This window comes from Neltuma alba, unplaced genomic scaffold, assembly GCF_004799145.2.
Source record: "Neltuma alba isolate B1F8T4 unplaced genomic scaffold, ASM479914v2 tig00003506_pilon, whole genome shotgun sequence".
Lineage (NCBI taxonomy): Eukaryota > Viridiplantae > Streptophyta > Magnoliopsida > Fabales > Fabaceae > Neltuma > Neltuma alba.
Genome location: NW_021633307.1, coordinates 38,551 through 51,227, shown reverse-complemented (window position 1 = coordinate 51,227; position 12,677 = coordinate 38,551). Strand labels below are relative to the sequence as shown.

General features: G+C 34.2%; 1 protein-coding gene across 1 annotated transcript; it reads left to right on the top strand.

Annotated features, from left to right (window-relative positions):
- Positions 1-1,837: 1,837 nt before the first annotated feature.
- Positions 1,838-5,876, top strand: LOC114741733 (ATP-dependent zinc metalloprotease FTSH 2, chloroplastic). The gene is made up of 5 exons (XM_028929987.1): positions 1,838-1,940; positions 2,742-3,937; positions 4,008-4,321; positions 4,546-4,786; positions 5,183-5,876. Exons 2-5 carry the CDS (start codon positions 2,750-2,752, stop codon positions 5,522-5,524), a joined length of 2,085 nt encoding a protein of 694 aa, XP_028785820.1. The 5' UTR covers positions 1,838-1,940; positions 2,742-2,749; the 3' UTR covers positions 5,525-5,876.
- Positions 5,877-12,677: the final 6,801 nt, after the last annotated feature.

The following is a 12,677-nucleotide window of genomic DNA, read 5'->3' as shown; positions in this document are numbered from 1 at the left end:
TTATGACTAGCTATCTTCAGCTATTGCCTGAAGTTTTATGAATGAGTCACATTGTCCCCCCCCCCCTTCAAATTGTATAATTTGCCATTGTTTTAACGTGTTATATTGATATTGACATCCCCTCCTTGCATCTGATGTGTTATTTCACAAATTCGAGTTGTTAACGAAAACAATGGACTGACAACCGGTCTCTATATTGTCTGGGTAGACATCACCCCCATGCATCTGAATAATTGTGTTTCAATTTGTTTTCTTGATGAATATTGTGTCGAGGTTTATGTAACATCAATATCTTTTATAGTTTATTGTTAGAATTGCTCAAATATCATTCATGTATCATTTTTTCCCCAAAACTCAAACACCCATTAAACCAACTTTGTACCGAGGGTTTGAACTCACAACCTAAGGGAGGGCCAGGGGCTTGGTGTAGACTGTAAGTGGGTTACAAGCCCGGCAATTCATGTATCATTGGATCCATATGTGCTATTGTGTTCCTATACATGATTCAGATATGAATGCAGAGAACATTTCAAGAACCCATCTACAGGAGCTTTTTGATAGCTTTCCTTCTAGCAGATATGATGCTGACAGACCAGAAGAAAATGTTAGTGATGAAGAATACCAGATATATGAGCAAGATAGTGATGACAGCTACTCTGATGAGTGAATGTTAGCCTGCATAATTTTCTCCAGATATGCCTAGATTTCTTTTAAAGTTGTCTTTCTTGTATTTATATTGTTGATTAAAATGCAATTTGTAGTTTTACTAGAGACACAATAGGAATAAGCCAATGTAAAGCCATAATTGCTGCCTAGCTTCTCTGATTCCCTCCCCCCTCCCTTTTCTTTTCTTTTTTCCCTGTCTTTCTCCATTTTGCTGGGAAGCCTACAGTTAGTATCAGTTGGAGGATGGTTAAAGTCTGTTATTTTGTTTTTTTGGCCAACAAAGTCTGTTAATATGTTGCTTTTATGAAGATAGTTGGTAGAAATATTAATTATCAGAATTGTTTTTGCCAACCATTGCCAGAATTAATATTATTTAATGAAAAAGAACTTTTTTTTTTTTGGGTAAAAAATACTTCTAAGAGATAGCAAGGGTAATTCTTTTATCACATAAAAGAAATAAACAATTACTTTAGGACAAAAATACTGCGACCCAAAGTGATCGTTTTTTAATCACATCTTAAAATTTTTACAATCGGTTGATATAATTTTTTGGTTTCTTAAGCTTGTTTTCATTCTGATTTTGATCATTCAAATTTCTTTTTGTTTAAAATATTGATTTTTATAATTTAATAAAGTCTTAGATCATTTTGTCAGGGGCAAAAATCTGTGATTTACAATTCAAGAGACTAAAGCTAAAATTAGACAAACTTGAGGAATAAAAAATGTATTAATCCTTGTTTGTCATATGTTCTTTCAAGCAAGACTTGTCAAACATGATATATTTTGTCAAATATTATTGGAAGGGCTCGTCAAATTATTCTACAGAATATAACCTGATTTATAAATATTTTTTGACCAAAATTAGTTTAAAGATGTAAAACATAAAGAAAGTACATTCGTTTTAGGAAAAAGAATGTTTTTAATTAAAATATAATATGTACATAATCTTCAGGCAAAAAAAAAAAAAAAAGAATATGCACATAATCTGTGAATGCTGTTAATCCATCAAGGCATGATAAAGATCTAAAATACGACCGGTGGCCCGGAAAGAAACAAGAAGCGAAGAAGAGAAACCCAAACAAAAATGAAAAATCTAAACACCGTCGAAGGACAAGGCAGCATTAGCAAAAGGCCACGTCTACCTTGCCAGAACCACATCCACTTCTTGTGTATAACCCCATACACGTCTCTCCTGTAATCTGCATCACCCTCTGCGCCCCAAGGCCCAGAGCTTCTCTTGTTCCCTTGCAATCTCTCCCAGAATCTCTCCCGAGGTATGTGCTTCTCTATTTCCGCTTGAATTTTTGGTGGGTCTGTTCATACTTCTTCTCATTAGTTATCAGTCCTTGAAGTCCAACGATCAATCAAACCCATTTTAGAATTGCATCTTTCCTTCAAGTGGAGAAACGCTTCTCTTCTGTTACGAAATTGACTAGAAAGGCTGATCTTGCCTGCTGATTTATTGATATTTGTTACTTGTAAATCTCTGTTTTAGAACTGCGTTACTGGGGGTTATTATTTTTGTCCTATTGTGTGTGTGTAATTCGGGGCTCATTCGGAGCGTAGCTAGTTTACATCTTAAACTAATCTATTGTTGTTTTTTCTCAGTCTATGCAGGCAATTAACTTTACTCTTGTCTTCGTCGTCAGCAAAATTATGTTCTTTTTCGTTTTCTTGTTGAATTCATCATACACGAGTACAATATTCGACTTGGGTGGTTAAGTTTAGTGAAAGAAGTGTGTTTTGATGAATTGTAAAGCGAAATTGAGTGACTAATTGTCTCTAACATGTTGTCTTGCTTATACTCTTCAGTATGCTGATATATATTCTTTGAACTGGCTTCTGGTGTATGTTTTGCACATTGGCTCTCTTTGTCATTCTTTTGATAACTGTGTATCCATAATTTTTAACGGCACAATATAGATGGGACTTTTGACGGAGACTGATTTTCATTTGTTGGTTAGGTGTTAGATGAGATTAAATTCCACTTTGCGCTTTTGCAGTGATAAATGCTAATTGTTCTATATTTATTTTCCTACTGATCAATTAACTATGCAATGTTACAACTTTGTCAGCACTGAATATGGCGTCAGCATCATCAGTTTGTGTTGTTGGAAACAGTTTATCCACACAGAATAATAAAAGAACTTTTAGCAAGGACTTCCACCGAAGGTATCTGACTTCATCATGGAGACTTCCGTCATCAAATAGGGCATCAAAGTCATTTTACATAAAGGCATCCTCAGATCAAAAGCAGCATGAGAGGAGAAGAGGCTTTCTGAAACTGCTTGGAGGTGCAGGAGTGGGTTTACCTGCATTATTGGGAAATAGGAAAGCACTTGCTGATGAACAAGGGGTTTCCTCCTCCAGAATGTCTTATTCTAGATTTTTGGAGTATTTGGACAAGGATAGAGTTAAGAAGGTGGATTTGTTTGAGAATGGAACCATAGCTATTGTTGAGGCTGTCTCTCCGGAGTTGGGTAATAGGGTGCAGCGAGTCAGGGTTCAACTTCCAGGACTCAGCCAAGAACTTCTCCAGAAATTTAGGGAAAAGAACATTGACTTTGCAGCTCATAATGCCCAAGAAGATTCAGGTTCTCTGTTGTTTAACCTGATTGGAAATCTAGCTTTCCCTCTGATCTTGATTGGAGGGCTGTTCCTTCTATCAAGGCGATCATCTGGAGGGATGGGTGGTCCTGGTGGGCCTGGCTTTCCTCTTGCTTTTGGTCAATCTAAAGCTAAGTTTCAAATGGAACCCAATACTGGAGTGACATTTGATGATGTTGCTGGGGTGGATGAAGCAAAGCAAGATTTTATGGAGGTGGTGGAATTTTTGAAGAAACCAGAGAGGTTCACTGCTGTTGGGGCTCGTATTCCAAAAGGAGTTCTTCTTGTAGGCCCTCCTGGAACTGGAAAGACACTATTAGCCAAGGCTATTGCTGGTGAAGCTGGAGTTCCATTTTTCTCAATCTCAGGTTCTGAGTTTGTTGAGATGTTTGTTGGTGTTGGTGCTTCTCGAGTTCGTGATTTGTTCAAGAAGGCCAAAGAGAATGCGCCCTGCATTGTATTTGTTGATGAAATTGATGCTGTTGGACGACAAAGAGGAACTGGAATTGGTGGAGGAAATGATGAAAGAGAACAGACCCTCAACCAACTTTTAACTGAAATGGATGGGTTTGAAGGAAATACTGGTATCATTGTAGTTGCAGCAACTAACAGGGCTGACATTCTTGACTCTGCTTTATTGAGACCTGGCCGTTTTGATAGACAGGTATGTAAATGACTGGAAGTAATTTATGCAATTATGAATGGGCAAGTTAATCAACAGAACGTTCTTGCAGGTGACTGTAGATGTTCCAGATGTTCGGGGAAGGACTGAGATCCTTAAGGTTCATGCCGGCAATAAGAAGTTCGATGCCGATGTTTCTCTTGATGTAATTGCAATGAGAACACCTGGTTTTAGTGGAGCAGATCTTGCAAACCTCTTGAATGAAGCAGCTATATTGGCTGGACGTCGTGGAAAGACAGCAATTTCATCTAAAGAGATTGATGATTCCATAGATAGAATTGTGGCTGGAATGGAAGGAACAGTGATGACTGATGGGAAGAGCAAGAGTTTAGTGGCATATCATGAAGTCGGGCATGCCATTTGTGGGTAAGCAAAATTAGGCATTGGTTTTATTTTATTTTCAACTTTTTGCTGTGTCTAATTGCATTGGAAGGGAAGTGTGCCTGCTACATTTTGTGCTTTTGTGAGGTCAACTGGAAAGGCAAAAAAGGGCAAATTACGGTTGATATTTGAAATCTCTTTTAAATGGAATTGAGAATTCTATATAATGTTCTAATAGTATATCCAATTTTGTCTTTACTTGTATGCAGAACTTTGACTCCTGGTCATGATGCTGTACAAAAGGTAACCCTAATTCCACGTGGTCAAGCTCGGGGTCTTACTTGGTTCATTCCTTCGGATGACCCCACTCTGATCTCCAAACAACAACTTTTTGCAAGAATTGTTGGTGGACTTGGTGGTAGAGCTGCAGAGGAAATTATTTTCGGTGAACCTGAGGTTACGACAGGAGCAGCTGGTGATTTGCAGCAAATCACTGGTTTGGCCAGACAGGTACTTGTTTATTGACATCAATGGGAATTGGTTTGGAAAGAATAACCTTGTAGTAGTGATTGTTGACAAGGAAGTTGTGCCCTTTTTTTTTGGGTAAAAAGAAAAATTGTTCGTTTGGCTCCAGCCATGATTTAAACTGAATCCTTCCACAGGAGAGCATTGCACTAGAGTAAGCTAAATCTGATTGGTAAATGTTTCTTGAGTACCTGTGGAAATGATTCGTGTTAACTGTGTAGTCAAATGATGCTGTTTTTTTCTGATTGGAACGAACACCCATCTCATGTAACTATTTTCATCTTTCACGTAAAAAAAGAAGGAAAGAAGTTTCAACTTCCCCACCTCTTATTGGACAATTCTTTGATGCATGTGCTTCTTTGGAAAATCACATTCTTGCAGATGGTAACAACATTTGGAATGTCTGAGATTGGCCCATGGTCGCTTATGGATGCTTCAGCTCAGAGTGCTGATGTCATCATGAGGATGATGGCCAGGAACTCGATGTCAGAAAAGCTCGCAGTAGACATTGACACGGCGGTCAAGAGGATATCAGATGAAGCATATGACATTGCACTTGGCCACATAAGGAGCAACAGGGAGGCCATTGACAAGATTGTGGAAGTGCTTCTGGAGAAGGAGACAATGAGCGGGGACGAATTCCGAGCGCTTCTGTCAGAATTTGTTGAAATTCCAGTTGAAAATCGGGTGCCGCCTTCAACTCCTACACCGGTTTCTGTTTGAAGAGCCTGTCGTTCGAGTTGAACCCTCTCTTGTTCCGGACAGTCTTTGGTGAGGGAGAAAAAGAGACACAAATTTGTGCAGGACAGTCGTTTGTCTCTCTTCCAGAAATTATTTCCAGTGCGAGAGGATGTGTGGCAGTCATTGTTAGTGTAGCACTAGATTCTGCATACTCAGATTTTTGAAACTGTAAAATATTTGTAATATGTATTATAACTTAGAATACTGCCTGATACAAATACGTGAATTGGGAACAAAAAAAAGGCTACTAGCGCTTTCCTTGTGTAAAGCAACGAAGAGTCTGTATATCAGACCAAAGACTAAAGCTTGAATGTGATGATATTTAGTTTTCAAACGTCATGCCCCGGTCGTTGGAGAAAAAGGAAGGGGAATGAGTCTGTTGGATAATTTTATTTGGCACAGATTTTGTAGGATCTAAAAGGATTTCACTTTTATTCTATAGGAACAAGAGTCGTGGGAATTATAATGATGTTGGAGAGTATAGTTGAAAGAAGGATTGATGTTTTCTCTTTCTTATACATGTTGATTCTAAATATAAGAACTAGTCGATTAATTTGAATAATTAAATAAATAAGTTAAATTAATTATTTGTAATAATAGGTATTGTCTTTTCTAATATATCTATCCTAATCAAGTTGGAACTATTATTATTAAAATGATTATCTTGAAAAAATTAAATAAATATAAGTGATAAAATTGATTGGGGTCTTATATTTATTATCAAAATAAAAGTCAAACAAGGTCTTATATTAAGGACTGGAAGTAGTATATGTAAGTTGAATATGCTATCATTCAACTGAAATCAATCGATTTTAATGAAGTGCTTGATATTAAAATTATTCCTAACATTCTTCTTAATTCTAATTGGTTGAGGGGAGTGGAATCAAACACCTCCCCGATGGGCTTCTACTTCCTGGTGATAGCTCGAGCCTTGCTTCAACCATCATTTAACCTTCGAGTAAATATGGTCAAACATGCATGCCCATTAAATTTTATTTTCCTCCAAGGACAAGAAGAATATAATCCCGTTGGCCAAAATAAAAGATGAATATAAGCCTGGAGAATGAGCAGTGGGAGTCCCAAAAATCTCTATTTGTATTGTTTGATGAGCGGCCTATTTGGTTAGAAAAATCTATTGTTGATAAGGGTTTTTTTTCAATATAATAATGATTAAAATGCGATGTAAGCGTTACATAGTAAAGACCAAAAAAAAAAAAAAATACATGCTTGCGGTTTGTAATCTGAAAAAAAAAAATCTAAAAAAGTCTTTAATAGGTGAGCCAGATGCTGCTTGATGATGGAGGACAAAGATGAGTAAAGGATTCAACAAAAATCATGTTTAATTGTGTTCTGTCCTAGTCCCAATTTTTAGAGCCGAATAGTCTCGTCATGAAATTTTTTGGAACGGGCGGATATATTATTTTATAAATTTATTTTACTTGTTATTATAATATTATAATAATTTTTATGATTATATTGTTTACAATTTATAAGTTTTTAGGACAATATTTAGGTCAAGTTTTTTATATTTGTTATATTAGTTTCTTCCATCATACCGTGGATCTGTGTTCTATCTTTCAAATATTAGCACTTAATATTATTTAATTATAAATTCATTTAGAAAAATAAAATACATGACCATATGTGATTGAAAAACTTGATATAACAGATATAAGTAACTTGATCTAATTATTTTCTATTTTTTTTGTATGGTTTATATAATATTTTATAGTGGATATGTAGACTTTATATATTTTTTTCTTTCCAAAAAGAAACTTTTTTTCTTTGTCAATTTTTTATTACTATTAATTTTTTTAGCCAATATTTTTCATGATATGATTAAACTTCTTTAAGTACTTGAATCTTACATATATTCTTATCATCATTTAAAATTTAAAAATATCATAAAATACTTTATGTTAATATTTGGACAAAAATTTTATTTTATTTGAATAGTTTCTAATTGAGATTATTTTTATCATCTTATATCAACTCATTATCTTTACCAAATTCTTCACCTTTCTCAATACTCCACCTCTCTTCTTATATTATGATCATATACAAGCAGCGCGGTTATGGCTTCTCGACAGAAAGACCTACTGATAAATCTGAATCTTTCTTGACAGACAGTGAACCATATAAACAATTTGATCAATTTATTATTGATCGGAGTCATCTTAGCTCTGAATCCAACATTGATGGTTACATCCTCGACGTGTTGAAAGCATTTGGTGATGAATTGAAAAATAAGGCATAACTTGCCACAATTTAGATATCTATTCTGTGTATATTTACTAACACGGGTGAGAAAAACATATGAAGCAGATGGAAAGAAATATATATAGCCTTAGTTAATTTTTTGGATTGAATTCCAGTCACTCTTGTATCTTAACTTTTTTAAGTACTTTAATCTCATATATATTCTTATCATTATAATAATAATAATATTTATGAACTATTTTAATCCCAATTAATTAAGTAATTTCTTAATTACAATAATATTAGTAATAATGCACAATGGTCATAATCTCAAGAAGCCATTTGGGTTCAGATTAGAGTGAAAAATGTTACTAGAAAGTAAAATGTCTATTTACATCCAAAGAAATAAATACCCAACCTAACATAATAACATGACAAAACTACCCTCCATAAATTTCAGAAAATCCACCTCAAGACAACGGCTTTGTATAAAGCAATTTACTAACTTTGGTTTTAGAACCCCAATTTACATAATTAACAGTTAATCCTACATGTTTAGTTTTAGTGATAGCCTTTTTGTTCTTAGATCCAATTAACCTCATGGGCCTCCCTGTTTTATTGTGCATGCATATTTCAATCACCCGTTATATGAATAATATATTGCACACATATAATTTTATTTTTTTTTAGGTATAATATTTTTCCTTAAAAATATTTTATATTCAATATAACTCTGGTAAGCAATGGTGGTAGGATTAAGTAAAATGAACTCGATTTCTTTATTAACCAATATTAATTAAAGAAACATACAATAGACTTTGACTAATAAAGCTCTCCTAACAGAATATTAATGTTGCTTCATATCAAGGCTTAGACCCAAGAACAATGGTTAAATATTTAATATATAAAAAAAAGATTATTTGATTAGCAATCATGGTTCGCATGGGAAAATAACTTTTTAACGTGGTTCCACGATAAACCAAACTTTTTTCTAATTTGTGTTTTTTTTGTCTTGCTTTGGTTGGAAAATTCAGACTTTGTAACTGTGACAACCGTTCTTTCAAAGCCATTTTTATGTTAAATCCAACAATTTATTTGAATGATTAACCATGATAGAAAAGAAGAAACCTTAAAATTTTAAAATCGCTATCATGGTTAAAAGAAATAAACTTATATTACGAGTAACATCGATCATTTACTTGGGCCTTAGACTTCCAAAATCCAGAAATATCATTCAACCATTAGCCCAAACCAAATTTATACTTTCAAACATATGAACTGATGAATCCTTTTAATATAAGTCATGGAGCTCATTAGTCAAAAGTCAACACTATTAAAAGAGCGTAATACGCAAAGTCTTAAGTATCTCTACCCTTTCAACGACCCGCATATCAGATAGTAGTAATTAAAAGTAATAGTTTACAACATTAGAGTAGATGAGCCCTATGTGGCAATATATAACAAATCAGCACATATAACAAAAGTCGGGAGGCTATACAAGCTGTAACAGCACATTATACTTCCGGAGCCTTTTCTAATGGGTCACCACTTGAACTATCACCTGAAGATAGTAAAAATCACGGGGTGAGACAAATGCCTCAGTAACCAACTTTCAATCGTATGATGCATACTAACATGTGCTCGTGAGGTGTTAAGTGAGACAATTATTAATTCTAAAAAACATAGATGTATAATTTCAATCATCCAAACCCTTACTATGGGGGTTAACACACAAGTCACATAAGTCTATCCCTCACTATAAGGGATTAATCAGACATATAAGCCTATTCCTCACTCTGAGAGACAAATAAGAAGCCACAAAGGCCTATCCCTCACTATGGGGGATAAAGGAAGAAGCCAACCAATGTGCACCAATGACAGCTTTACCATGTGGTAGGATCGGAATCAATCTAAAATTCAAATAACAACCAATCATTCACAATATAACAAAAATGTTTCAATCTTTTCTCAATATAATCCATATGATATAAATCATATATTTTTCCAAACTTCTCAATCACAATTCCAAAAATCCCACAAGACAATTTTCATAGCTCAAAAGATATAACTTATCTACTCGAATTTCAAATAACAAATATTATTAAAAAATAGAAAAATACTCACAAACAATATATTAGTACATATAACAAGTGAAAAGTGGTTACCTCTCGCCAAAGCAATAAAAAGGATTACCACAAGGTCAATCATTTGCCCAACTAATAATTAATCTACACAATTAGTATAATCACATATTAATATAACTAATGAATTAATTAATTAATTTTCTTTATATTAGTTAAATTTCTAATTTAATTTAATCTTTATTCTAAATTCCCGCAACTCTCATAACCCAAAGTTAAGTATTTTAGAAATAACTTAAAAATTTTTAAAAGACAAATTATTTATTTACAACCTTCGAATTAATTACCTTACTAAAAAGAATTTTCCAAAATTTTCAAATACAAATTATTATGTTCTAAATTCTCAAAATCTCATTTAAAATTTAAACCTCAAAATCAAACTATAAAAAATCAATAATATTTCAAATATTTATAAATAAATAATCTAATCAAAACTTTAATGGTATAACTATCATATTATATTTTCATCAATAATAAACTTTTTAGCTAAAATAATTATTTTTAAAACTTCCAGTCACCCAATAAATAAAATTAAACCGATTAAAATCTTAATAATATGTTAAACACCTCAAATAAATTATTCAACTTAATTTAATCGGTAAAATATGATATAAATCATATATAATATTTTTCAACCAGAAAAATCAATTTAAGCACTAAAAACTAACAAATGGACAAATCTAACTGATTAAAATTAACAACTCATTTACCTCTAAATTTCTATGATCATCTTTTACCAAAACTCCATATTGATATCATATATAAGTCTCAAAATTTTCTCTAAGCACTTTAGTAATACTATCATTAGGAAACCTAAAATATATAGGAAATATTTATGAAGAAAGTTTGATAAAAAGAACTATATTTGTGTACCCAGATGATTCTCAAAGCTTGTATTACCCTTCAAAATGCTAAACCTTCTCTGCTCCTCTCTCGTTCTCTCTTTCTCTGATTCTTGTTCTCTCTCTTTCTCCTTGCATACACTTCGTCTTCTGTGTCTCCTCTCCCTTTTTATCTCCCATCTTTCAACCACCCAGCACAAATTTTCTTTCTGCATTTAATTCTCCTTCCCCCAAAGTCTTCATTCCTCCTCCTAAAGTCTTCTTTCTAATCCAAATGCCTCTATTTTTTCCACGCCTCAATTTTACCATGCATCAACTTTCCACAAGTCAATTTTCCATGGATCAATTTTTCAACGTAAGTGTGGAAAGTTGCTCCCTTCTTTTTTTTTTTTGGTATTAAAATATTATTATTTTATCTTTCTTTTTTTAAAAAAAATTAAAATATTAGGATATTACAACTCTCCTCACCTAATTAGAATTTTGTCCCCAAAATTCAAACAACCACATACACAAATTAAAAACAGAAGCAACTCAAAGTGCTTACTAAGAAAATAAGTAAGGGTACTCATAACGCATCTGTTCCTCAGTCTCCCAAGTAGCATCACCAGGACTCATGCCCTTCTAAAAGATCTTAACAAGACAGATAGTCTTGTTCCTCAATTGTTTATCCTTAACATTCAAAATCCACTCTGGTTCTGTTGGATAGGTCAAATTATCTCGCAACTCGACTTCTTCGGGTTCAATAACATGAGACGGATCGGGATGATACTTTTTTAACTGTGACACATGGAACACATTGTGCAAATAAGAAAGATGTGGCGGTAACACAATTCGATATGCAACAGGTCCAATCCGCTCCAAAATCTCATAAGGACCCATAAATCGGGGTGTAAGCTTCTTGGCTTTAATGGATCTACCAACACCGGTGACAGGTGAAACCTTCAGAAATACATGATCATCCACTTCAAATTCTAAAGGTCTCCTTTGACGATCTACATAACTCTTCTGTCAATTTTAGGCCATCAACAACTTCTGCTTGATCAGCTGAATCATTCTGGTTGTGATGTCTACTAAATCTGGGCCAATAATTGTTCTTTCACTTAATTCAGTCCAACAAAGTGGAGATCTACACTTCCTCCCGTACAAAGCTTCATATGGTGTCATTTGAATACTAGCGTGATAGCTGTTGTTATAGGCAAACTCTTCTAATGACAAGTGAGTGTCCCAACTGCCCTTTAGTTCTATAGCGCAAGCCCTCAACATGTGCTCGAGAGTCTGAATAGTCCTCTCGGTCTGTCCTTCAGTTTGAGGATGATAAGTAGTACTAAACTTGAGCTTAATGCCCATGGCTTCATGTAATGACTGCTAGAAGTTCAATGTAAACCTCGGGTCCCTATTTGAAATGATAGACTCCGGCACTCCGTGAAGTCGAACAATCTCATCTATATACAGTTTTGTCAATCTTTCTAAAGAGTAAGTACTCTTGATAGGCAAGAAGTGTGCTAACTTAGTCAATCTGTCCACAATTACCCATATTGCATCATAGCTAGCTAGGTTTCTTGGCACGCCAGTAATGAAGTCTATAGAAATGTTGTCCCATTTCCATTAGGGAATATCGAGATTCTTTAATAGTCCTGGAGGTCTCTGATGTTCTATCTTGACCTTTTGACATGTCAGGCACTTTAATACAAAATCCGTGACATCCCTCTTCATTTTTGGCCACCAGTAATTCTTTTTTAAGTCCTGGTACATCTTGGTTATCCTTGGGTGTATCGTGTAATTACTCCGATACGCCTCTTCTAGAATAGTCTTTTTGATTTCCTCATTATTAGGGGCACAAATTCTCTTCTTGTAGCTCATGATTCCTTCTTTACTAATTTCATAATTAGGCACACAACGGGTTCCACTTCCTCTCGAATGCTCAATAACCGGTCATCCCCTATTTATGCGGCC

What these genes read in the sequence shown, in the direction of transcription:
- LOC114741733 (XM_028929987.1), top strand. Translation starts at nt 2,750, where the DNA reads ATGGCGTCAGCATCATCAGTTTGTGTTGTTGGAAACAGTTTATCCACA. An exon ending in CTGGCCGTTTTGATAGACAG is followed by an intron (nt 3,938 to 4,007) that starts GTATGTAAATGA and finishes ACGTTCTTGCAG; the next exon opens with GTGACTGTAGATGTTCCAGA. An exon ending in GTCGGGCATGCCATTTGTGG is followed by an intron (nt 4,322 to 4,545) that starts GTAAGCAAAATT and finishes ACTTGTATGCAG; the next exon opens with AACTTTGACTCCTGGTCATG.